Consider the following 26,570-nt stretch of genomic DNA (forward strand, 5'->3'; position numbering starts at 1 on the left):
TGTCAAGTCATGTCAATTCAAAAGGCTCAAGTCCAAGTGAAGTCACAAGTCATTGATGTTAAAGTCTAAGTCGAGTTGCAAGTCTTTTTACATTTTGTCAAGTCGAGTCTAAAGTCATCAAATTCATGACTCGAGTCTGACTCGAGTCCAAGTCATGTGACTCGAGTCCACACCTCTGATATTGCGTGATGGGTAAAATTTTGAAAAAAACTTCGAAAAATATAATAAGCCACTGGGAACTGATTTTTAATGGTTTTAATCATTCTGAAATTGTGATAATGTTCCCCTTTAACCCTGAATGTACATTGAAAATACACGCAACCCTAACTCAAAATGCCGGACATTTGAGGCATTTAAGAAACTCCGCAAAAGAGGACATGTCCGGTGAAAAGAGGACGTATGGTCAGTCTATCCTAGCCCGTTAGCTGCTAGCATGTCGTGTGTTGTGCCTAGGTGTGCATTGTTTACACAACGTGCGTTACGCTACTTAATATGTCCGTGTGGAAACTCGTTCGGTACACCTCCGAACCGAGCCGGAACCCCCGTACCGAAACGGTTCGATACAAATACACGTACCGTTACACCCCTAATTGGGAATACTAAAAAGTACCTTTGAAGACCCCTGATATAAAGGACAATGCTGTGTCAAAATGACTGGTTCAAGTTGTAGAAACAGCGACATCATACATAAAAATAACAATTGTTTCCAGCTTGAAATATAGAAATATTTAAGTCGTATCTTTTATTAATTTGTTTGCACTGTGATGTTGAGCGTGAGCAAGAAGCGGACTAAGTGTGCAGCATCACAGGACAGACATGGAGCTACACTCTGGAACGACAAATCATCAAGTATTAATAGAAAAAAATTCAATTTTTTTTTAACACAAATTTTATGTACACACTTCCGGAGCTTTTTGCAACATTTCGTGGCACGTGAGCAGACTGATGCTGGTGGTACATGTTAGAACTTGGTGTCAGGGTACCACATCTTCACCCACTACCCTTTTGGTATAGAGAGCTTTCGTTCACTTCCTGTTGACGACCGTGGCTATATTTTAAAACCGCCGCGACGTCATTTTGAACGGGCGACGTTGCCCTCACAGTTATTTCCGTCTCTTCAAAAGTCTCACAACAGTCATAGGAGCGACTGCATCTGTGTTTAGCAACACCACCACACCCCCTGGGGGGGATGGAGTCACGTTCTGGTCCATGTCGCCTTCACACCTCAGGGGATCTCGCCCGATTTCAGCGCCACCAGCTCCGAGCTGTTCAAGTGTTCGCTGTTGCTGTCCTGGTGGTACATGAAGGGAGGGACCTCCGTGATGGAGGTGGCGGTGTAGGAGGTGGAGCGCATGGAGCAGTGGTCCTTCCGCCGCTGACCCCACTGAGTCTTGTACTGCATCCACTGTCTCTTTAGGGCGGCCTGCACCTGCACACCACGCAGGGGTTATATGAGGTCCGCAGGTTGGACACAACAAAATACCTCAGATTCCCTTTTGCAAACCGTATTTCTTTAGTCAAACTGTCCCAAAGTCAAGTTTCAAGTTTTATTCACAATACCATATAACAAATACAATAGTAGTGAAATATCATCATTTCAAGATGTTGGTACGTGAAAGGGTCCCCCAAATAAGCTAGAAGAAGCTTTTGACAGGGGGTCCAGAGGATAGTATACAGGTAAAAGCCAGTAAATTAGAATATTTTGAAAAACTTGATTTATTTCAGTAATTGCATTCAAAAGGTGTAACTTGTACATTATATTTATCCATTGCACACAGACTGATGCATTCAAATGTTTATTTCATTTAATTTTGATGATTTGAAGTGGCAACAAATGAAAATCCAAAATTCCGTGTGTCACAAAATTAGAATATTGTGTAAGGGTTACATTTTGAAGACACCTGGTGCCACAAACTGATCAGCTGATTAACTCAAAACACCTGCAAAGGGCTTTAAATGGTCTCTCAGTCCAGTTCTGAAGCCTACACAAACATGGGGAAGACTTCAGATTTGACAGCTGTCCAAAAGGCAACCATCGACACATTGCACAAGGAGGGAAAGACACAAAAGGTTATTGCTGAAGAGGCTGGCTGTTCTCAGAGCTCTGTGTCCAAACACATTAATGGAGAGGCAAAGGGAAGGAAAAACTGTGGTCAGAAAAAGTGTACAAGCGATAGGGATCACCGCGCCCTGGTGAAGATTGTGAAAAAAAAAACCATTCAAAAATGTGGGGGAGATTCAGAAGGAGTGGACAGCTGCTGGAGTCAGTGCTTCAAGATCCACCACCAAGAGACGCTTGAAAGACATGGGTTTCAACTGCCGCATACCTCGTGTCAAGCCACTGTTGACCAAGAAACAGCGCGAAAAGCGTCTCACCTGGGCTAAGGAAAAAAAGAGCTGGACTGCTGCTGAGTGGTCCAAAGTCATGTTTTCTGACGAAAGCAAATTCTGCATTTCCTTTGGAAATCGAGGTCCCAGAGTCTGGAGGAAGACAGGAGAGGCACAGGATCCACGTTGCCTGAAGTCTAGTGTAAAGTTTCCACCATCAGTGATGGTTTGGGGTGCCATGTCATCTGCTGGTGTCGGTCCACTCTGTTTCCTGAGATCCAGGGTCAACGCAGCCGTCTACCAGCAAGTTTTAGAGCACTTCATGCTTCCTGCTGCTGACCTGCTCTATGGAGATGGAGATTTCAAGTTCCAACAGGACTTGGCGCCTGCACACAGCGCAAAATCTACCCGTGCCTGGTTTACGGACCATGGTATTTCTGTTCTAAATTGGCCCGCCAACTCCCCTGACCTTAGCCCCATAGAAAATCTGTGGGGTATTGTGAAAAGGAAGATGCAGAATGCCAGACCCAAAAACGCAGAAGAGTTGAAGGCCACTATCAGAGCAACCTGGGCTCTCATAACACCTGAGCAGTGCCAGAAACTCATCGACTCCATGCCACGCCGCATTAACGCAGTAATTGAGGCAAAAGGAGCTCCAACCAAGTATTGAGTATTGTACATGCTCATATTTTTCATTTTCATACTTTTCAGTTGGCCAACATTTCTAAAAATCCCTTTTTTGTATTAGCCTTAAGTAATATTCTAATTTTGTGACACACGGAATTTTGGATTTTCATTTGTTGCCACTTCAAATCATCAAAATTAAATGAAATAAACATTTGAATGCATCAGTCTGTGTGCAATGAATAAATATAATGTACAAGTTACACCTTTTGAATGCAATTACTGAAATAAATCAAGTTTTTCAAAATATTCTAATTTACTGGCTTTTACCTGTACATACATTCATTCAACCATGCAAAACCCAACAGTAGTCTACCCCACATGAGGCATTAAATATAGGTGGTTAATAGATAAGTTTTTAGTTTATTTTTGAAGTTGGAGAATGGATACAGCATCTTGAGGCTCTCATTAAGCCGGTTCCAAATCTTTGGTCCCCTGCATACAACACTTCGAGCGGTACAATCCAGTAAACGATGTTTCCCTGATATCAAATCTAAGTTACGAGTGTTGTGGGCATGCTGGGGATGGTAGATAGGAACCAAGCTACAGAGCCTTAAATTCAGCCTATAAATGACTTGATAGGTTAAACAAGCATTTTGATAAATATTGAACTCTGTCAGTCTTAAGAGATGATAATTATGGAATAGATGTGGAGTGGGGGCATTAAACTTGGACCATGACAGGGCCCGTATCATTTTCTTTTGCATGGATTCTAATTTGTGGAGGTAGGTAGGGAAGGTGTTACACCAGATGACATTACAGTAGTTTAGATGTGGTTCAAAGAGAGTTTTATATAGTGTGAGTAGAGCATAAAGAGGAAGATAATGACCAAGGTGAAAGAACAGGCCAACATATTTGGATAATTTGTTTAACAGATGGCTAATGTGACATTTGAAATTGAGGTATTCGTCAATGATGACCCCCAGGAATTTTGTGGAGTACACTCTCTGTATTTCCTGCCCATTGATGTTGATATGGCAGTGCTCAGTATTTGTCCGCTTTTTATTAGAACGAAATAGAATAAAATTTGTTTTATTTACATTAAGTGAGAGCTTATTGCATTTGAACCAGGAATCTACTTTCACAAGCTCTGAATTGACAGTTACTTGTAGATGGTGTAGGCTCCTGTGTGAGGTAAACAAATTTGTATCGTCAGCAAAAATTATTTTATGAAAAGTTTCGGAGGAGTTTACAAAATCATTTATGTATAGGATAAAAAAGGAGAGGCCCCAAGATGGATCCCTGGGGAACCCCATAATTTATGGTCATACAGGGTGAATTGTGATCATTGACGCATACACATTGCTGCCTTCCGTATAGGTAAGAGCGGAACCAATCGAGAGGTATCCCTCTGACACCATAGTGATATAGCTTATACAATAAGATCTCAAAGTCTATTGTGTCAAAAGGCCTTGGATAGATCCAAAAAAGTCCAAACTATCACATTTTGAAATGAATGAACGAATAACACTCACCTCTCCATTGAAGAAGCAGAATATGGTCGCTACCAGTAAACCCTTGAGAAACAATAAAAAAAAACAAAAAAACCCTGTTATTTTTAGGTATATATTCACAGCGCTTTGCTTTTTCCACATTGGCATACCTGCCAACTTTTGAAATCAGAAAAACCTAGTAGCCAGGGTCCAGGGGCCGCAGGCCCCGGTAGGTCCAGGACAAAGTCCTGGTGGGGGGTTCAGGCTTCGCCCCCCGACGCAAAATGATTATTAGCATTCAGACAGGTTAAAATGTTGCTAAAAGCTTCACTTTTCTATCAGTCACAGTGACTTTTCAAAACAAAAATATTACAGCAAAAATCATATGGGTTGAAATTATTTTGACAGTTAATGCCAGTTATCCTGTCAACCTTTCACAAGACTTCAATTTGTTCATTGAAAGTATAAACAGTATAAACACTTTTTACAGTAAACAAATGGTAAAACAGTACTAAACAATTCCATTAAAAAAAAAATTGGTGTCATTATTAACTTTCTGTCCAAGCTTGTATAATCTACTGCCTTGTTCAATTGTAAAAAATATTCTGTGCCTAAAATTCACATTTCTATCACAATTATCATACTGTAAACATGGTAAGCTAACTTCATTAAAATTAATAGTCCTGTCAATAGCATGGAATTACAATTCAAATGTAGTTTTTTTTGTAAGCCTTTCAAAAGAATTCAAAATATGAAAAATGAATGAAAATTAATTGAAGCCATCAGACACTTGAAAAGTGGCACATCACATCTCTAATGTAATCATTTGAACTTTTCAACAGAAATAGCACTGCAAAAATATTAAGGACATACTTCTGTATTTTGGTAGTTATGCTGTCAACATTTAACAAGATTTCTTCAACTTGGACTTGTAAGCATAAATAGTATAAACACTTTTAACAGTTTAACAGTACTAAACAATTCCAATAGATAACATTGGTGTCATTACCTTTTTGTGGCTAAAATCCAAAGTTTTCCACTTGTATCGCTAGCAACGGCATTAGACTTGTGTTTTTTTGTCCCAACGTGGTCTTTTACATCGCTAATTCCTCCGTGTCCGATCGAAAAATCTTGTCTGCACAAGGTGCAATTCGCGTAGTTTTCACCCTTTTTGGAACGGATAATTATTCCCGGATAGGCTTTTGAATATTCTTCACGGAATGACTGCAGTTTTCTTTTCGGTTTAAGACTCGTTTGCGATTTTTCTCCGGCTGATTCCATGATCGTTCGCTCGTTTGGAAACAATGGGAAACAGGTGCCTTGTGCTTGGCAGCGGTGCTATAAATAGCCTCGCGCATGGCATTCGGAATGGCTCGACAGGAAGTTACGGGAAGCAGTGTCGATTGTCATTGTTTAAAAAAAATTTTTTTTTTAATTACTGAAAAACCGTATTTTTTATCACTGCAACTGTAACCCGGAATAGGTTGATGAAAACCGTACTAATTACGGGAAAACCGGAGTAGTTGGCAGGTATGCATTGGAATAAATTGTTCTCAGGATTCCGCAGAAAATTACCCCTTAATGACAATATGATTTACAAACCCCTTTTCCATATGAGTTGGGAAGTTGTGTTAGATGTAAATATAAACGGAATACAATGAGTTGCAAATCCTTTTCAACCCATATTCAATTGAATATGCTACAAAGACAACATATTTGATGTTCAAACTCATTAACTTTATTTTTTTTTTTGCAAATAATAATTAAAGGGGAACATTATCACAATTTCAGAATTGTTAAAACCATTAAAAATCAGTTCCCAGTGGCTTATTTTATTTTTCGAAGTTTTTTTCAAAATTTTACCCATCACGCAATATCCCTAAAAAAAGCTTCAAAGTGCCTGATTTTAACCTCCCGTCCATTTTCCTGTGACGTCACATAGTGATGCCAACACAAACAAACATGGCGGAAAGAACGGCAAGCTATAGCGACATTAGCTCGGATTCAGACTCGGATTTCAGCGGCTTAAGCGATTCAACAGATTACGCATGTATTGAAACGGATGGTTGTAGTGTGGAGGCAGGTAGTGAAAACCAAATTGAAGAAGAAACTGAAGCTATTGAGCCATATCGGTTTGAACCGTATGCAAGCGAAACCGACGAAAACGACACGACAGCCAGCGACACGGGAGAAAGCGAGGACGAATTCGGCGATCGCCTTCTAACCAACGATTGGTATGTGTTTGTTTGGCATTAAAGGAAACTAACAACTATGAACTAGGTTTACAGCATATGAAATACATTTGGCAACAACATGCACTTTGAGAGTGCAGACAGCCCAGTTTTCATCAATTAATATTCTGTTGACATACCCTCATCCGCGCTCTTTTCTTGGGGTTCTGGCGGCAGATTTCTTTGACTTTATCGTTGGAAATGCATCTGCTTTGAGTGTCGCAGGATATCCACACATTCTTGCCATCTCTGTCGTAGCATAGCTTTCGTGGGTAAAGTGTGCGGAACAAACGTCCAATTTCTTGCCACTTTGGCATCTTTGGGCCACTGGTGCAACTTGAATCCGTCCCTGTTGGTGTTGTTACACCCTCCGACAACACACCGACGAGGCATGATGTCTCCAAGGTACGGAAAACAGTCGAAAAAAACGGAAAATAACAGAGCTGATTTGACTCGGTGTTTGAGAAAATGGCGGATTGCTTCCCGATGTGACGTCACAACGTGAATATTAGAAAGGCGTTTAATTCGCCAAAATTCACCCATGTAGAGTTCGGAAATCGGTTAAAAAAATATATGGTCTTTTTTCAGCAACATCAAGGTATATATTGACGCTTACATAGGTCTGGTGATAATGTTCCCCTTTAACTTAGAATTTCATGGCTGCAACACGTGCCAAAGTAGTTGGGAAAGGGCATGTTCACCACTGTGTTACATCACCTTTTCTTTTAACAACACTCAGTAAACCTTTGGGAGCTGAGGAAACTAATTGTTGAAGCTTTGAAAGTGGAATTCTTTCCCATTCTTGTTTTATGTAGAGCTTCAGTTGTTCAACAGTCCGGGGTATCCGCTGTCGTATTTTACGCTTCATAATGCGCCACACATTTTCAATGGGAGACAGGTTTGGACTGCAGGCGGTCCAGGAAAGTACCCGCACTGTTTTTTTTACGAAGCCATGCTGTTGTAACACGTGCTGAATGTGGCTTGGCATTGTCTTGCTGAAATAAGCAGGGGCGTCCATGAAAAAGACGGCGCTTAGATGGCAGCTTATGTTGTTCCAAAACCTGTATGTACCTTTCAGCATTAATGGTGCCTTCACAGATGTGTAAGTTACCCATGTCTTGGGCACTAATGCACCCCCATACCATCACAGATGCTGTCTTTTACACTTTGCGTCGATAACAGTCTGGATGTTTCGCTTCCCCTTTGGTCCGGATGGCACAATGTCGCATATTTCCAAAAACAATTCGAAATGTGGACTCGTCAGGCCACAGAACACTTTTCCACTTTGCGTGAGTCCATCTTAGATGATCTCGGGCCCAGAGAAGCCGACAGCGTTTCTGGGTGTTGTTGATAAATGGCTTTCGCTTTGCATAGTAGAGCTTTAACTTGCACTTACAGATGTAGCGACCAACTGTATTTAGTGACAGAGGTTTTCTGAAGTGTTCCTGAGCCCATGTGGTGATATCCTTTAGAGATTGATGTCGGTTTTTGATACAGTGCTGTCTGAGGGATCGAAGGTCACAGGCTTAGCTGCTTACGTGCAGTGACTTCTCCAGATTCTCTGAACCCTTTGATGATATTACGGACCGTAGATGGTGAAATCCCCAAATTCCTTGCAATAGCTGGTTGAGAAAGGTTTTTCTTAAACTGTTCAACAATTTGCTCACGCATTTGTTGACAAAGTGGTGACCCTCGCCCCATCCTTGTTTGTGAATGACTGAGCATTTCATGGAATCTACTTTTATACCCAATCATGGCACCCACCTGTTCCCAATTTGCCTGTTCACCTGTGGGATGTTCCAAATAAGTGTTTGATGAGCATTCCTCAACTTTATCAGTATTTATTGCCACCTTTCCCAACTTCTTTGTCTCGTGTTGCTGGCATCAAATTCTAAAGTTAATGATTATTTGCAAAAAAAAAAAATGTTTATGAGTTTGAACATCAAATATGTTGTCTTTGTAGCATATTCAACTGAATATGGGTTGAAAAGGATTTGCAAATCATTGTATTCCGTTTATATTTACATCTAACACAATTTCCCAACTCATAAGGAAACGGGGTTTTTAAATGTCTCTAATGAATTTAAAAAAAAGATATCACACATACATAAGTATTCACAGCGTAATACTTTGTTGATGCAGCTTGGGCAGCAATTACAGTTTAAGTCTTTTTGCGTACGATGCCACAAACTTGGCACACCTATATTTGGGCAGTTTCGCCCATTCCTCTTTGCAGCACCTCTCAAACATCAGGTTGGATGGGTCGTGTTGGTTTTCATCCAGGATGTCTCTGTACGTTGCTGCATTCATCTTTCCCTCCATCCTGACTCGTCTCCCAGTTCCTGCCGCTGAAAACCATCCCCACAGCACGATGCTGCCACCACCATGCTTTACTGTATGATCCAATCAGCCGCCTCTATTGTCGAGGCGGCTGATTGGAGCTGTGGCCGCAAGGTAGTTGGTGCTTGTCGTGGCGGTAATCCTAGAACCCGTTGGTGGACACCGTCGGTGAGGGATGCCGTCAAGCTGAAGAAGGAGTCCTATCGGGTTCTTTTGGCTCATAGGACTCCTGAGGCAGCGGACAAGTACCGACAGGCCAAGCGGTGTGCGGCTTCAGCGGTCGCAGAGGCAAAAACTCGGACATGGGAGGAGTTCGGTGAGGCCATGGAAAACTACTTCCGGACGGCTTCGAAGCAATTCTGGACCACCATCCGCCGCCTCAGGAAGGGAAAGCAGTGCACTATCAACACCGTGTATGGTGAGGATGGTGTTCTGCTGACCTCGACTGCGGATGTTGTGGATCGGTGGAGAGAATACTTCGAAGACCTCCTCAATCCCACCAACATGTCTTCCTATGAGGAAGCAGTGCCTGGGGAGTCTGTGGTGGGCTCTCCTATTTCTGGGGCTGAGGTTGCTGAGGTAGTTAAAAAGCTCCTCGGTGGCAAGGCCCCGGGGGTAGATGAGATCCGCCCGGAGTTCCTTAAGGCTCTGGATGCTGTGGGGCTGTCTTGGTTGACAAGACTCTGCAGCATCGCGTGGACATCGGGGGCGGTACCACTGGCAGACCGGGGTGGTGGTTCCTCTCTTTAAGAAGGGGAACCGGAGGGTGTGTTCTAACTATCGTGGGATCACACTCCTCAGCCTTCCCGGTAAGGTCTATTCAGGTGTACTGGAGAGGAGGCTACGCCGGATAGTCGAACCTCGGATTCAGGAGGAACAGTGTGGTTTTCGTCCTGGTCGTGGAACTGTGGACCAGCTCTATACTCTCGGCAGGGTCCTTGAGGGTGCATGGGAGTTTGCCCAACCAGTCTACATGTGTTTTGTGGACTTGGAGAAGGCATTCGACCGTGTCCCTCGGGAAGTCCTGTGGGGAGTGCTCAGAGAGTATGGGGTATCGGACTGTCTGATTGTGGCAGTCCACTCCCTCTATGATCAGTGCCAGAGCTTGGTCCGCATTGCCGGTAGTAAGTCGGACACGTTTCCAGTGAGGGTTGGACTCCGCCAAGGCTGCCCTTTGTCACTGATTCTGTTCATAACTTTTATGGACAGAATTTCTAGGCGCAGTCAAGGCGTTGAGGGGATCTGGTTTGGTGGCTGCAGGATTAGGTCTCTGCTTTTTGCAGATGATGTGGTCCTGATGGCTTCATCTGGCCAGGATTTTCAGCTCTCACTGGATCGGTTCGCAGCCGAGTGGGAAGCGACTGGGATGAGAATCAGCACCTCCAAGTCCGAGTCCATGGTTCTCGCCCGGAAAATGGTGGAGTGCCATCTCCGGGTTGGGGAGGAGATCTTGCCCCAAGTGGAGGAGTTCAAGTACCTCGGAGTCTTGTTCACGAGTGAGGGAAGAGTGGATGGTGAGATCGACAGGCGGATCGGTGCAGCGTCTTCAGTAATGCGGACGCTGTATCGATCCGTTGTGGTGAAGAAGGAGCTGAGCCGGAAGGCAAAGCTCTCAATTTACCGGTCGATCTACGTTCCCATCCTCACCTATGGTCATGAGCTTTGGGTTATGACCGAAAGGACAAGATCACGGGTACAAGCGGCCGAAATTAGTTTCCTCCGCCGGGTGGCGGGGCTCTCCCTTGGAGATAGGGTGAGAAGCTCTGCCATCCGGGAGGAGCTCAAAGTAAAGCCGCTGCTCCTCCACATCGAGTGGAGCCAGATGAGGTGGTTCGGGCATCTGGTCAGGATGCCACCCGAACGCCTCCCTAGGGAGGTGTTTAGGGCACGTCCGACCGGTAGGAGGCCGCGGGGAAGACCCAGGACACGTTGGGAAGACTATGTCTCCCGGCTGGCCTGGGAACGCCTCGGGGTCCCACAGGAAGAGCTGGACGAAGTGGCTGGGGAGAGGGAAGTCTGGGCTTCCCTGCTTAGGCTGCTGCCCCCGCGACCCGACCTCGGATAAGCGGAAGAAGATGGATGGATGGATGGATGGATGGTATTGGCCTGGTGATGAGGGGTGCCTGGTTTCCTCCAAACATGACGCCCGACATTCACACCAAAGAGTTCAGTTTTTGTCTCATCAGACCGGATAGTTTAGTTTCTCATGGTCTGAGAGTCTTTTAGGTGCATTTTGGCAAACTTTTTTACTAAGAAGGTATTTGCCTTCCTATTTGTCGAGCTTCCATACTCCTTTTTATACACTTTACAAGAAACACATTGGCGGCAAACTCCGTAGCTTGCTAACTTTCTGAAACTCTTATTTTGTTAGCGCAGGCAGGATGAAGCAGCGCTTTTATTGTGAAGACAGGAACTGTGCGGTCGGTCTTTAGAGTTTTGATGGCAGTTACGGCGCGAGAGTCTGTTGAAATAAAAAGTGTTTCTCGTCTTCCTGCCGGTCGTTTTTTCTTAATAATGATCTGGCAGCAGCCAGCGTCATCTCACAAGACCCTCGGGTGTCGTGAATGTCAATCAAGTGACCAAAGTGACGTCTTGGTGAAGATTTTTAGGTCTATTTTTTTTAATGCCTGGCTGGCAATTAACATAATGGGCACCCCTGCTACAACATATCAAAAAGTGAAGAGCTGTGAATACTTTCCGGATGTATTGTACACGTGGTTACTACAATACTTTCAAGATCAATTTCACATCTTTCTAACACCACCTCAGTGCTTGGAATTGCGATTACATCAATTATATTTAATTTAAAGAGAAATGTTGCTTGAAAGCAAAATGCCAGCAACCATAAACAACCTTTCAACTTCAAGAATTCATAGTAATGACATACATTATATTGGCAAAAGTATTTGGCCACCCATCCAAATGATGAAAATCAGGTGTCCTAATCACTTGGCCCGGTGTATCAAATCAAGCACGTAGGCATGGAGACTGTTTCTACAAACATTTGTGAACAAATGGGCCGCTCTCAGTGATTTCCAGCGTGGAACTGTCATAGGATGCCACCTGTGCAACAAATCCAGTTGTGAAATTTCCCTGCTCCTAAATATTCCTTTATTATCAATCAATCAATCAATCAATCAAAGTTTACTTATATAGCCCTAAATCACAAGTGTCTCAAAGGGCTGCACAAGCCACGACGACATCCTCGGCTCAGATCCCACATCAGGGCAAGAAAAAACTCAACCCAATGGGATGAGAATATGTTAACATTGGACAATAAGAAAATGGAAGAGTTTGGGAACAACAGCAACTCAGCCACCAAGTGATAGGCCACGTAAACTGACAGGGAGGGGTCAGCGCTACAGAGCTCCAAATTTCACGTGACCTTCCAATTAGCCCACGTACAGTACGCAGAGAGCTTCATGGAATGGGGTTTCCATGGCCGAGCAGCAGCATCTAAGCCATACATCACCACTGGACTCTAGAGCAGTGGAGACGCCTTCTCTGGACTGATGAATCACGCTTTTCCATCTGGCAATCTGATGGACCAGTCTGGGTTTGGAGGTTGCCAGGAGAACGATACATTTCGGACTGCATCGTGCCAAGTAGGACATTTGGTGGAGGAGGAATTATGGTGTGGGGTTGTTTTTCTGGAGTTAGTTCCAGTGAAAGGAATTTTGAATGCTCCAGGATACCAAAACATTTTGGACAATTCCATGCTTAAACCTTGTGGGGACAGTTTGGAGAGGCCTAAATATTCCAAAGTCAACTGTGGGCTTTATTATAAGAAAAGTGAAGAGTTTGGGAACAACAGCAACTCAGCCACCAAGTGGTAGGCCACGTAAACTGACAGGGAGGGGTCAACGCATAGTGTGAAGACTTTCTGCACAGTCAGTTGCTACAGAGCACCAAACTTCCAATTAGCCCACGTACAGTACGCAGAGAGCTTCATGGAATGGGGTTTCCATGGCCGAGCAGCTGCATCTAAGCCCTACATCACCAAGTCCAATGCAAAGCGTGGGATGCAGTGGTGTAAAGCACGTCGCCACTGGACTCTAGAGCAGTGGAGACGCCTTCTCTGGAGACATCTTGCAATCTGATGGACCAGTCTGGGTTTGGAGGTTGCCAGGAGAACGCTACATTTCAGACTGCATCGTGCCGAGTAGGAAATTTGGTGGAGGAGGAATTATGGTGTGGGGTTGTTTTTCAGGAGTTGGGCTTGGCCCCTTTAGTTCCAGTGAAAGGAACTTTGAATGCTCCAGGATACCAAAACATTTTGGACAATTCCATGCTCCCAATCTTGTGGGAACAGTTTGGAGCGGGCTCCTAAATATTCCAAAGTCAACTGTGGGCTTTATTATAAGAAAAGTGAAGAGTTTGGGAACAACAGCAACTCAGCCACCAAGTGGTAGGCCACGTAAACTGACAGGGAGGGGTCAGCGCATAGTGCAAAGACTTTCTGCACAGTCAGTTGCTACAGAGCTCCAAATTTCATGTGACCTTCCAATTAGCCCACGTACAGTACGCAGAGAGCTTCATGGAATGGGGTTTCCATGGCCGAGCAGCTGCATCTAAACCATACATCACCAAGTCCAATGCAAAGGGTGGGATGCAGTGGTGTAAAGCACGTCGCCACTGGACTCTAGAGCAGTGGAGACGCCTTCTCTGGACTGATGAATCACGCTTTTCCATCTGGTAATCTGTTGGACCAGTCTGGGTTTGGAGGTTGCCAGGAGAACGCTACATTTCGGACTGCATAGTGCCGAGTAGGAAATTTGGTGGAGGAGGAATTATGGTGTGGGGTTGTATTTCAGGAGTTGGGCTTGGAAAGGAACTTCGAATGCTCCAGGATACCAAAACATTTTTGGACAATTCCATGCTCCCAACTTTGTGGGAACAGTTTGGAGCTTCCTCTTCCAACATGACTGTGCACCAGCGCACAAAGCAAGGTCCACAAAGACATGGATGACAGAGTCTGGTGTGGATGAACTTGACTGGCCTGCACAGAGTCCTGACCTGAACCTGATAGAACAACCTTTGGGATGAATTAAAACGGAGACTGAGAGCCAGGCCTTCTCCACCAACATCAGCAATGCACTTTTTTGGAAGAATGGTGGAAAATTGCTATAAACACACTCTGCAACCTTGTGGACAGCCTTCGCAGAAGAGTTGAAGCTGTAATAGCTGCAAAAGGTAATATTGAACCCAATGGGATGGCACTTCAAGTTCATATGTGAGTCAAGGCAGGCGGCCAAATACTTTTGGCACAATAGTGCAAGGAGAATCTCTCTTTTGTTCCGCGTCATTAAGCACTTAAGTGGTGGTTTTGGAGATGAACTTGTACAACTCTCCACACATCACTCGTACAGTCGATAGATCCATTCGGAGGCAGTCTGGTGTGAGAGGCGCGGGTAATTACCTGGTAGTGCATGAGTATGTGCATGATGTACTCGTAGACTTCCCCCGCCAGCCTGTTCTCCGGCCTCCAGGGGAAAATAACAAACTGTATCCCCAGCAGGGGCACCAGGATCAGGGTGGCTCTCACAGCCTTCATGTACATGTTGGACTCTGCGCGGTGTGTGTCCCTCAGCTTGGTGACCAGCACTCGTATAATGTTGAGCAAGAAGAAGAGGTTCACCTGCAGGAGAGAGCTTCTTGTGTCAAAACATGCAAACCAAGTGTTATGTCATCAGAAGCCCGGCGTGCGTTTCCTTTGACATTGAGCTGCACCGGCAGGCTATAAATAGAAGGTAGCAGACTCACGAGCAGAGCCGCCACTATAGGGCCGTGGACCGCGTACAGCAGGTGAGTTTCCACGCTCATCCAGCAGCTGCAAGAGGAGTCAAACGTCAGCGCTCGAACAGAAGCCGTTCTGTTGTCTTGACGACGCTACTCACTTGTCATCGAAAAATGTTTTCCTTGCCACGGCGTGGATGGATGCTGGCACCAGAGGAAAACCTTGAGTGAAAAGATGGCAGGGGGAAAAACATAATACAGTCGTGGTCAAAAGTTGACATACACATTAGAGATCCGCGGATAGGCAATTATTTCATCCGCAACCGCATCAGAAAGTCGTCAACCATCCGCCATCCACCCGATGTAACATTTGATCAGAACCGCACCTGCCCGCACCCGCCCGTTGTCCATCCATCCATCCATCCATCTTCTTCCGCTTATCCGAGGTCGGGTCGCGGGGGCAGCAGCCTAAGCAGGGAAGCCCAGACTTCCCTCTCCCCAGCCACTTCGTCCAGCTCTTCCTGTGGGACCCCGAGGCGTTCCCAGGCCAGCCGGGAGACATAGTCTTCCCAACGTGTCCTGGGTCTTCCCCGCGGCCTCCTACCGGTCGGACGTGCCCTAAACACCTCCCTAGGGAGGCGTTCGGGTGGCATCCTGACCAGATGCCCGAACCACCTCATCTGGCTCCTCTCGATGTGGAGGAGCAGCGGCTTTACTTTGAGCTCCCCCCGAATGACAGAGCTTCTCACCCTATCTCTAAGGGAGAGCCCCGCCACTCGGCGGAGGAAACTCATTTCGGCCGCTTGTACCCGTGATCTTGTCCTTTCGGTCATAACCCAAAGCTCATGACCATAGGTGAGGATGGGAACGTAGATCGACCGGTAAATTGAGAGCTTTGCCTTCCGGCTCAGCTCCTTCTTCACCACAACGGATCGATACAGCGTCCGCATTACTGAAGACGCCGCACCGATCCGCCTGTCGATCTCACGATCCACTCTTCCCTCACTCGTGAACAAGACTCCGAGGTACTTGAACTCCTCCACTTGGGGCAAGATCTCCTCCCCAACACGGAGATGGCACTCCACCCTTTTCCGGGCGAGAACCATGGACTCGGACTTGGAGGTGCTGATTCTCATCCCAGTCGCTTCACACTCAGCTGCGAACCGATCCAGTGAGAGCTGAAGATCCTGGCCAGATGAAGCCATCAGGACCACATCATCTGCAAAAAGCAGAGACCTAATCCTGCAGCCACCAAACCAGATCCCCTCAACGCCTTGACTGCGCCTAGAAATTCTGTCCATAAAAGTTATGAACAGAATCGGTGACAAAGGGCAGCCTTGGCGGAGTCCAACCCTCACTGGAAACGTGTGCGACTTACTACCGGCAATGCGGACCAAGCTCTGGCACTGATCATACAGGGAGCGGACTGCCACAATCAGACAGTCAGATACCCCGTACTCTCTGAGCCCGTTGTTATACATCTAATATAGACGATGCAAGGCATTAGTGAGTTTATAAAGCTTTTGCCTGTTAAAGAAAGGAGACTGATCCAATGCAGCACAGACATTCGCGTGCCACGCTGTCACGGCCCAGACGCACACCAGTGCGCAATCATATGGGAGCCGCGCTGAGCGCACCTCCAAGCGCGTCTCGCTGCCGGCGACGGCCGGGTATGGGCCCGACGCTCCAGCGCCATCCATTTTCAGGGCTAGTTGATTCGGCAGGTGGGTTGTTACACACTCCTTAGCGGGTTCCGACTTCCATGGCCACCGTCCTGCTGTCTATATCAACCAGGGTGAGCCCCACCCCTTTCGTGAGCGCACTGCGCGCGGAGTGACCCCTGTTACGCGCCCCCGGCAACAGGGGTGGCGGGCAGGTAAGCTGCGCTGGCGGAGCGCGCGGAGTGACCCCTGTTACGAGCCCCCGGCCACGGGGGTGGCGGGCAGGTAAGCTGCTTACCTGCTGCGCGTGACGCCGGCCGCGGCGAAGGCGGACGAGGCGGGGTGTCGGTGCGGTGGGCGCGGTGGTGACCCTGGACGTGCGTCGGGCCCTTCTCGCGGATCGCCTCAGCTACGGCTCCCGGTGGGGCCCTCTCGGGGGAAGGGGCCTCGGTCCCGGACCCCGGCGAGGCGTCCCTTCTCCGCTCCGTAAAAGTGTCCATCTCTTCTTTTTTTTTTCTTCTGTTGTGGCATATGCTGCAGGTGCCTGCTCGTTTTTCGTATGTGGGTAACAACATTTAACTATGTATATATATTTCCCAATTGGTTTAACTGCCACCCGCCTGAATCTATTTAAAATCTAATTTTTTTTATTTCAACCGCCCGACCCGACCCGCGGATAAAATCTAATTTTTTTTAATTTCATCCGCCCGATCCGCGGATAATCCGCGGACTCCGCGGTTGTGCCCGCAAACCGCGCATCTCTAATTGCCGCACATACTTGTTGGTCACAAAAAACATTCATGAAGTTTGCTTCTTTTTAGAGATGTCCGATAATGGCTTTTTTGCCGATATCCGATATTGTCCAACTCTTAATTACCGATTCCGATATCAAGCGATACCGATATATACAGTGGTGGAATTAACACATTATTATGCCTAATTTTGTTGTGATGCCCCGCTGGATGCATTAAACAATGTAACAAGGTTTTCCAAAATAAATCAACTCAAGTTATGGAAAAAAAAATGCCAACATGGCACTGCCATATTTAGGGCCCGCATGGCCCATTGTATAAGGACTCCCAAAGGAAGTCCTTATGCAATGGGACATAAGGACCTATTGAATTTGTAAGGTTTTATTCTTTATTCTTTATTCTTCCGCCGCCACATTAAACTGTAATTTGACCCACTTAACATGCTTCAAAACTCACCATATTTGACCCACACATCAGGACCTGCGAAAATTGCCTTTTTTTTAAAAATTCAAAATTGCGCTCTAGCGCCCCCTAGGAAAAAAAAAAACTAGACTGCCTGTAACTCCCACTAGGAAGGTCGGAGAGACATGAAACAAAAACCTCTATGTAGGTCTGACTTAGACCTACATTTCATAATGGTACATTGTCGGGCTAAAATCAAGAGGAAGTTGGCAATTCCCCCTTCAAGACAAAAACGTACTAAAAACAGTAACTTTTGCCTCTTTGAGCTGTAATTTGACCCCCTTAACATGCTTCAAAACTCACCAAACTGAACGCACACATCAGGACTGTCAAAAATTGTGATCTTATAAAAAAAACCTAACCCCAAATCTCAAAATTGCGCTCTAGCGCAATTTTTGAATAAAACGCAGAAAAAACTGCTCCTCGGAAGAAAAATATGACAAAACTGCCTGTAACTCCCACTGGGAAGGTCGGAGAGACATGAAACAAAAACCTCTATGTAGGTCTAACTTAGACCTACATTTCATAAATTGACAACCCCCAGCAAAAATCAACAGAAAGTTTGCTATTCCCCCTTCAAAATTTTTGTAAAAACCGGTCACCTTTCTTCAAACATTATCTCCTCTGAGCGCATTTGTTGTTTCGGCTTCAAACTAACACAGGAGAGAGATTGAACCCTTCTGATTAAAAGTTGGCGAAAGAGTTTTGATACCTGCTCCGGTTTTGATTTTATGACCCTTCAAAGAACCTCTGCGCTGATGCTGCTGTTTTTTCAAGATGGCTGTTTAAAAGCAGGCAGCACCAGCGTGCCCACACAATGTAGACAAGGTAGGTACACTAGACAAAAGTATTGGGACAATTCGGACTAAAAGTAGACAAAAGTTTTGGGACAATTCGGACTAAAAGTAGACAAAAGTATTAGGACACATAGCACGAAAACTGGACAAAGGTATTGGGACACTTGGGACTACAACTTGACAAAAGTATTGGGACACTTATGACCAAAACTGGACAAAAATATTGGGACGCTTACACTGCACAAAAGTATTGGGACACTTAGGAATACCACTAGACAAAAGTATTGGGACACTTAGGACTAAAACTGGACAAAAGTATTGGGACACTTGGGACGAAAACTGGACAAAGGTATTGGGACACTTATGACTACCACTGGACAAAAGTATTGGGACACTTATGACCAAAACTGGACAACAATATTGGGACACTTACACTGCACAAAAGTATTGGGACACTTAGGAATACCACTGGACAAAAGTATTGGGACACTTAGGACTAAAACTCAAAAAAAGTATTGGGACACTTGGGACGAAAACTAGACAAAAGCATTGGGACACTTAGGACTAGCACCTGCCAAATACGCGGGCCCGACCAACGCTGCTTGCAGCTTTAATTACTATTGAAGTCACAAAGTACATTATTTTTTTTAACATGCCTCAAAACAGCAGCTTGGAATTTGGGACATGCTCTCCCTGAGAGAGCATGAGGAGGTTAAGGTAGGCGGGGTTGAGGTGGGGGGGTAAAGGGTAGCCGGGGGTGTATATTGTAGTGTCCCGGAAGAGTTAGTGCATGTTACTACTTCAACATTTCTCGACTGATTTAAAAAATGTCAACACTAACCATTTCTACTCATTCAGATCAGTCAAGTTATTCACAATTTTCAAAAAAATTCCCGCTTTTCCCGAAATTCCCAATTTTTTGGGAAATTCCCATTTTGAATCAATGGGACATTCTTCAAATCTTTAATCAGGACAAAAAACAAAGTTGTTTTTTGAACTGGAAAATTCCTGTTTTTCCCGAAATTCCAGGAATTCCATAATACCATTTCTCAATTCAACATGTTACTACTTCAACATTTCTCGACCGATTAAGAAAATGTCAACACCAACCATTTCAACTCGGTCAGATCAGTCAAGTTATTCACCATTTTCAAAAACATTCCCAATTTTTGGGGAAATTCCCATTTAAATCAATGGGACATTTTTCAAAGTTCCACAATTGCCATATTTTTCATCTGATTCAAACAGTTCCAAATTCAAAATTTTCAACCAGTTTGGCCATTTTTCAAATTTCCACATATTTCAACCTATTCAAACCATTCCACCTTCAACACATTCCATCATCCTGGAAATTCAAACTACCTTTTTTCAGAGTTCAAAAAAATTCCAGGATTTTCCAGAATTCCTGGTTTTCCAAAGCCCTATTTCCACCTTTTTTTCTGGCGACTACTCCTCCCATATTTTTCAACCGTTTCACCGTCCAAATTTTTTTTTAAAATTAGGACAAAAAACAAAGTTGTTTTTTGAACTGGAAAAAAAAAATTTTTTTCCCGAAATTCCAGGAATTCCATAACACCATTTCTCAATTCAACATGTTACTACTTCAACATTTCTCGACCGATTAAGAAAATGTCAACACCAACCATTTAAACTCAGTCAGATCAGTCAAGTTATTCACCATTTTCAAAAACATTCCCAATTTTTGGGGAAATTCCCATTTAAATCAATGGGACATTTTTCAAAGTTCCACAACTGCCATATTTTTCATCTGATTCAAACAGTTCCAAATTCAAAATTTTCAACCAGTTTGGCCATTTTTCAAACTTCCACCATTTCCACATATTTCAACCTATTCAAACCATTCCACCTTCAACACATTCCATCATCCTGGAAATTCAAACTACCTTTTTTCAGAGTTCAAAAAAATTCCAGGATTTTCCAGAATTCCTGGTTTTCCAAAGCCCTATTTCCACCTTTTTTTCTGGCGACTACTCCTCCCATATTTTTCAACCCACTTCAACCGTTTCACCGTCCAATTTTTTTTTTTTAAATTAGGACAAAAAACAAAGTTGTTTTTTGAACTGGAAAAAAAAAAAGTTTTCCCGAAATTCCAGGAATTCCATAATACCATTTCTCAATTCAACATGTTACTACTTCAACATTTCTCGACTGATTAAAAAAATGTCAACACTAACCATTTCAACTCATTCAGATCAGTCAAGTTATTCACCATTTTCAAAAACATTCCCACTTTTCCCGAAATTCCCAATTTTTGGGGAAATTCCCATTTTAAATCAATGGGACATTCATTCTTCAAATCTTTAATCAGGACAAAAAACAAAGTTGTTTTTTGAACTGGAAAATTCCTGTTTTTCCCGAAATTCCAGGAATTCCGTAATACCATTTCTCAATTCAACATGTTACTACTTCAACATTTCTCGACCGATTAAGAAAATGTCAACACCAACCATTTCAACTCAGTCAGATCAGTCAAGTTATTCACCATTTTCAAAAACATTCCCAATTTTTGGGGAAATTCCCATTTAAATCAATGGGACATTTTTCAAAGTTCCACGACTGCCATATTTTTCATCTGATTCAAACAGTTCCAAATTCAAAATTTTCAACCAGTTTGGCCATTTTTCAAACTTCCACCATTTCCACATATTTCAACCTATTCAAACCATTCCACCTTCAACACATTCCATCATCCTGGAAATTCAAACTACCTTTTTTCAGAGTTCAAAAAAATTCCAGGATTTTCCAGAATTCCTGGTTTTCCAAAGCCCTATTTCCACCTTTTTTTCTGGCGACTACTCCTCCCATATTTTTCAACCCACTTCAACCGTTTCACCGTCCAAATTTTTTTTTTAAATTAGGACAAAAAACAAAGTTGTTTTTTGAACTGGAAAAAAAAAATGTTTTCCCGAAATTCCAGGAATTCCATAATACCATTTCTCAATTCAACATGTTACTACTTCAACATTTCTCGACTGATTAAAAAAATGTCAACACCAACCATTTCAACTCATTCAGATCAGTCAAGTTATTCACAATTTTCAAAAAAATTCCCGCTTTTCCTGAAATTCCCAATTTTTTGGGGAAATTCCCATTTTAAATCAATGGGACATTCTTCAAAGTTCCACAACTCCCACATTTTTCATCTGATTCAAGAAAGAAGAGTTAGTGCTACAAGGGGTTCTGGGTATTTGTTCTGTCGTGTTTATGTTGTGTTACGGTGCGGATGTTCTCCCGAAATGTGTTTGTCATTCTTGTTTGGAGTGGGTTCACAGTGTGGCGCATATTTGTAACAGTGTTAAAGTTGTTTGTACGGCCACCCTCAGTGTGACCTGTATGGCTGTTGACCAAGTATGCGTTGCATTCACTTGTGTGTGTGAAAAGCCGTAGATATAATGTGACTGGGTCTTTAAGGTTTATTGGCGCTTTGTACTTCTCCCTACGTCCGTGGACACAGCGGCGTTTTAGAAGTCATACATTTTACTTTTTGAAACCGATACCGATAATTTCCGATATTACATTTTAAAGCATTTATCGGCCGATAATATCGGCAGTCCGATATTATCGGACATCCCTAGTTCTTTTATGAATGTATTATGGGTCTACTGGGTCAAAAGTATACATACAGCAATGTTAATATTTGCTTACATGTCCCTTGGCAAGTTTACCTGCAATAAGGCGCTTTTGGTAGCCATCCACAAGCTTCTGCTTGAATTTGAATTTGAATTTGACATGATGTTCTTTACAAGTGTATGTTCACTTTTGACCACCACTGTACATCATCTGTGCAAAATGAAGCAGAAGTACTTTTCCTACTTCTTGACATGCTCAGGAAATATGAATCCTGTGTTCAGTGGAACATTTTGAAGCTCATTCTATTATTAAACACAGACAACAATTTTCTAATTTGACTCCCTCTATAAAAATGCTTTTACAGCCTAAAGATGGATTTGTTTTCCCTCATTCCAGAAAATTACAGCGTGAACCTTTTTATTTGCCAGCTTCCTATTAGCTTGAAAGGTTACGTCGGTAGTTTTGGATTTGAAAGAGGCTGTGCTGATGTTCAACACAAATGACGTACATTCTCTAGTCAAACTACAATTAAATCTGATTTAAAAAAAAAAAAAGTTACCCTCAAAATATAATACCTTGAACAGCCAGCACCAAATAGTTCAAAGTAAATAATTGTTCATTATTCATTTGATGGAAGATTGTAACTATGAATTAAAATCGAGTAGATTTTGTCTGGTAGTCACGTGTGTGTGCGTGTGTGTGCGTGTGTGTGTGTGTGTGTGTGTGTGCGTGTGTGTGTGTGTGTGTGTGTGTGTGTGTGTGTGTGTGTGTGTGTGTGTGTGTGTGTGTGTGTGTGTGTGTGTAAAAGTGTACATGTGTGTGTGTGTGTGTAAATGTGTACGTGTGTGTGTGTAAATGTGTACAAATGTGTACGTGTGTGTGTGTGTGTAAATCTGTACGTGTGTGTGTGTGCGTGTGTGTGTGTGTAAATGTGTACGTGTGTGTAAATGTGTACAAGTGTATGTGTGTTGGTGTAAAAGTGTATATGTGTGTTGGTGTAAGTGTGTGTGTGTAAAAGTGTACGTGTGTGTGTGTGTGTGTGTGTGTGTATATATTTGTATGTGTGTAAATATGTACAAACGTGTACGTGTGTGTGTGTGTGTGTGTGTGTGTGTGTGTGTGTGTGTGTGTGTGTGTGTGTGTGTGTGTGTGTGTGTGTGTGTGTGTGTGTGTGTGTGTGTGTGTGTGTGTGTGTAAATGTGTGCATGTGGACGTGTGTGTAAATATGTACGTGTGTGAAAATGTGTACAAGTGTATGTGTGTTGGTGTAAATGTGTGTGTGTGTGTGTGTGTAAACGTGTACGTGTGTGCGTGTACATGTGTGTGTGTGTGTGTGTGTGTGTGTGTGTAAATGTGTACGTGTGTAAATATGTACAAATGTGTATGTGTGTGTGTGTGTAAATGTGTACGTGTGTGTGTGTAAATGTGTACGTGTGTGTGTACATGCGTGTGTGTGTAAACGTGTACAAATGTGTACGTGTGTGTGTGTGTGTGTGTGTAAAAGTGTACTTGTGTGTGTGCGTGTGTGTGTGTAAATGTGTACGTGTGTGTAAATGTGTGCAAGTGTATGTGTGTTGGTGTAAGTGTGTGTGTGTAAATGTGTACGTGTACGTGTGTGCGTGTACATGTGTGTGTGTGTGTGTGTGTGTGTGTGTATATTTGTACGTGTGTAAATATGTACAAATGTGTACGTGTGTGTGTGTGTGTGTGTGTGTGTGTATATTTGTACGTGTGTAAATATGTACAAATGTGTACGTGTGTGTGTGTGTGTGTAAATGTATGTGTGAATGTGTACGTGTGTGTGTGTAAATATGTACGTGTGTGTGTGTGTGTGTGTGTAAATATGTACGTGTGTGTGTAAACGTGTACGTGTGTGTGTGTGTGTGTAAATGTGTACGTGTGTAAATATGTACAAATGTGTACGTGTGTGTGTGTAAATGTGTACGTGTGTGTGTACATGTGTGTGTGTGTGTGTGGATAAATGTGTACATATGTGAGTGTGTGTGGATAAATGTGTACATTTACTGAGTGTTGTTAAAAGGAAAGGCCATGTAACACAGTGGTGAACATGCCCTTTCCCAACTACTTTGTCACGTGTTGCAGCCATGAGTTTATTATTTGCAAAATAAAAATAAAGTTTGAGTTTGAACATCAAATATGTTGTCTTTGTAGCGCATTCAACTGAATATGGGTTGAAAAGGATTTGCAAATCATTGTATTCCGTTTATATTTACATCTAACACAATTTCCCAACTCATATGGAAACGGGGTTTGTATATTGCGATATAGATTTTAGGCCATATGGCTTCATTGTGAGCAACTTTTCACAAGTAAGTGAAAGAGCAGCATGGTGCCAACATAGTGTGAGAAGGATAGGGGTGACTCACCCCAGCCCAGGAGGTAGTACCAGTGCAGGTGCTGCTCCTCTGCAAACACGGCCACCACGATGAGCGTGTGCAGGTAGATTCCTTCACACAGCATCCAGAAGTAATTGCATCCCAGCATGTACATGTGGAAGAAGTGCAACACCTTGCACCCTACCTGCAGAGAGGGCCCACACACAAAACACACAACCTCTTCAAAAGGGAGCTCAAATCCATTTTTTGGAGGATATGTTTTACTTTGCAACAGACCTTTTCATTAGCAGTGTGACTTATGAACATCTAATCCACGGGTGTCCTAACTTTTAGAAAAAAATTTGGCCGAGGGGAGGGCTGAAAGCAGACGGCATGTAAAGTAAGTGTGTGTGTGTGTGTGTGTGTGTGTGTGTGTGTGTGTGTGTGTGTGTGTGTGTGTGTGTGTGTGTACTGTATATATGCATACTTGCCGACCCTCCCGATTTTCCCGGGAGACTCCCGAATTTCAGTGCCCCTCCAGAAAATCTCCCAAGGCAACCATTGTCCCAAATTTCTCCCGCTTTCCACCCGGACAACAACATTGGGGGCGTGCCTTAAAGGCACTGCCTTTAGAGTCCTTTCCCTCCATACAAACAGCGTGCCGGCCCAGTCACATAATATATGCAGTTTCTACACACACACAAGTGAATGCAAGCATACTTGGTCAACAGCCATACAGGTCACACTGAGGTTGGCCGTACAAACAACTTTAACACTGTTACAAATATGCACCACACTGTGAACCCACACCAAACAAGAATGACAAACACATTTCGGGAGAACATCCGCACCGTAACACAACATGAACACAACAGAACAAATACCCAGAACCCCTTGCAGCAGCACTAACTCTTCTTTCTTGAATCAGATGCAAAATGTGGGAGTTGTGGAACTTTGAAGAATGTCCCATTGATTTAAAATGGGAATTTCCCCCCAAAAATTGGGAATTTCGGGAAAAGCGGGAATTTTTTGGAAAATGGTGAATAACTTGACTGATCTGACTGAGTTGAAATGGTTAGTGTTGGCATTTTTTTAATCAGTCGAGAAATGTTGAAGTAGTAACATGTTGAATTGAGAAATGGTGTTATGGAATTCCTGGAATTTCGGGAACATTTTTTTTTTCCCAGTTCAGAAAACAACTTTGTTTTTTGTCCTAATTTAAAAAAAAAAATTGGACGGTGTAACGTGGGTTGAAAAATGTGGGAGGAGTACTCGCCAGAAAAAAGGGTGGAAATAGGGCTTTGGAAAACCAGGAATTCTGGAAAATCCTGGAATTTTTTTTAATCTGAAAAAAGGTCATTTGAATTTTCAGGATGATGGAATATGTTGAAAGTGGAATGGTTTGAATAGGTTGAAATATGTGGAAATGGTGGAAGTTTGAAAAATGGCCAAACTGGTTGAATATTTTGAATTCGGAACTGTTTGAATCAGATGAAAAATATGGCAGTTGTGGAACTTTGAAGAATGTCCCATTGATTTAAATGGGAATTTACCCAAAAATTGGGAATTGAAAATGGTAAATAACTTGACTGATCTGACTGAGTTGAAATGGTTGGTGTTGACATTTTCTTAATCGGTCGAGAAATGTTGAAGTAACAACATGTTGAATTGAGAAATGGTATTACGGAATTCCTGGAATTTCGGGAAAAAAATGAATTTTCCAGTTCAAAAAACAACTTTCTTTTTTGTCCTGATTAAGAAGAATGTTAAGACGGTGGAATGGTTGAAATGGGTTGAAAAATGTAGGAGGAGTAGTCGCCAGAAAAAAGGGTGGAAATAAGGCTTTGGAAAACCAGGAATTCTGGAAAATCCTGGAATTTTTTTGAACTTGGAAAAAGGGTCGTTTAAATTTCCAGGATTATGGAATATGTTGAAGGTGAAATGGTTTGAATAGGTTGAAATCTGTGGAAATGGTTGAAGTTTAAAAAATGGTCAAACAGGTTGAATATTTTGTAGTTGGAACGGTTTGAATCAGATGAAAAATGTGGCAGTTGTGGAACTTTGAAGAATGTCCCATTGATTTAAATGGGAATTTCCCAAAAAATTGGGAATGTTTTTGAAAATGGTAAATAACTTGACTGATCTGAATGAGTTGAAATGGTTGGTGTTGACATTTTTTTAATCGGTCGAGAAATGTTGAAGCAGTAACATGTTGAATT

The 26,570-nt window shown here is 43.3% G+C and overlaps 1 protein-coding gene across 3 annotated transcripts in view; it reads right to left on the bottom strand.

Moving 5' to 3' along the window:
* Positions 1 to 727: 727 nt before the first annotated feature.
* calcr (calcitonin receptor) overlaps positions 728 to 26,570 on the bottom strand; it is a 107,394-nt gene continuing 81,551 nt past the window's right edge. For all 3 annotated transcript variants that reach the window (XM_061983225.2, XM_061983226.2, XM_061983223.2), the window contains exons 15-20: positions 24,403 to 24,556; positions 14,914 to 14,974; positions 14,780 to 14,846; positions 14,436 to 14,654; positions 4,488 to 4,529; positions 728 to 1,429 (exon numbers count right to left, since the gene is read on the bottom strand). In XM_061983225.2, the coding sequence (XP_061839209.1) occupies positions 1,226 to 1,429; positions 4,488 to 4,529; positions 14,436 to 14,654; positions 14,780 to 14,846; positions 14,914 to 14,974; positions 24,403 to 24,556 (747 nt within the window). In that variant the 3' untranslated portion in view covers positions 728 to 1,225. The remainder of the gene's footprint in view (positions 1,430 to 4,487; positions 4,530 to 14,435; positions 14,655 to 14,779; positions 14,847 to 14,913; positions 14,975 to 24,402; positions 24,557 to 26,570) is intronic.

Source organism: Nerophis lumbriciformis, linkage group LG21, assembly GCF_033978685.3.
Source record: "Nerophis lumbriciformis linkage group LG21, RoL_Nlum_v2.1, whole genome shotgun sequence".
NCBI classification, from domain to species: domain Eukaryota; kingdom Metazoa; phylum Chordata; class Actinopteri; order Syngnathiformes; family Syngnathidae; genus Nerophis; species Nerophis lumbriciformis.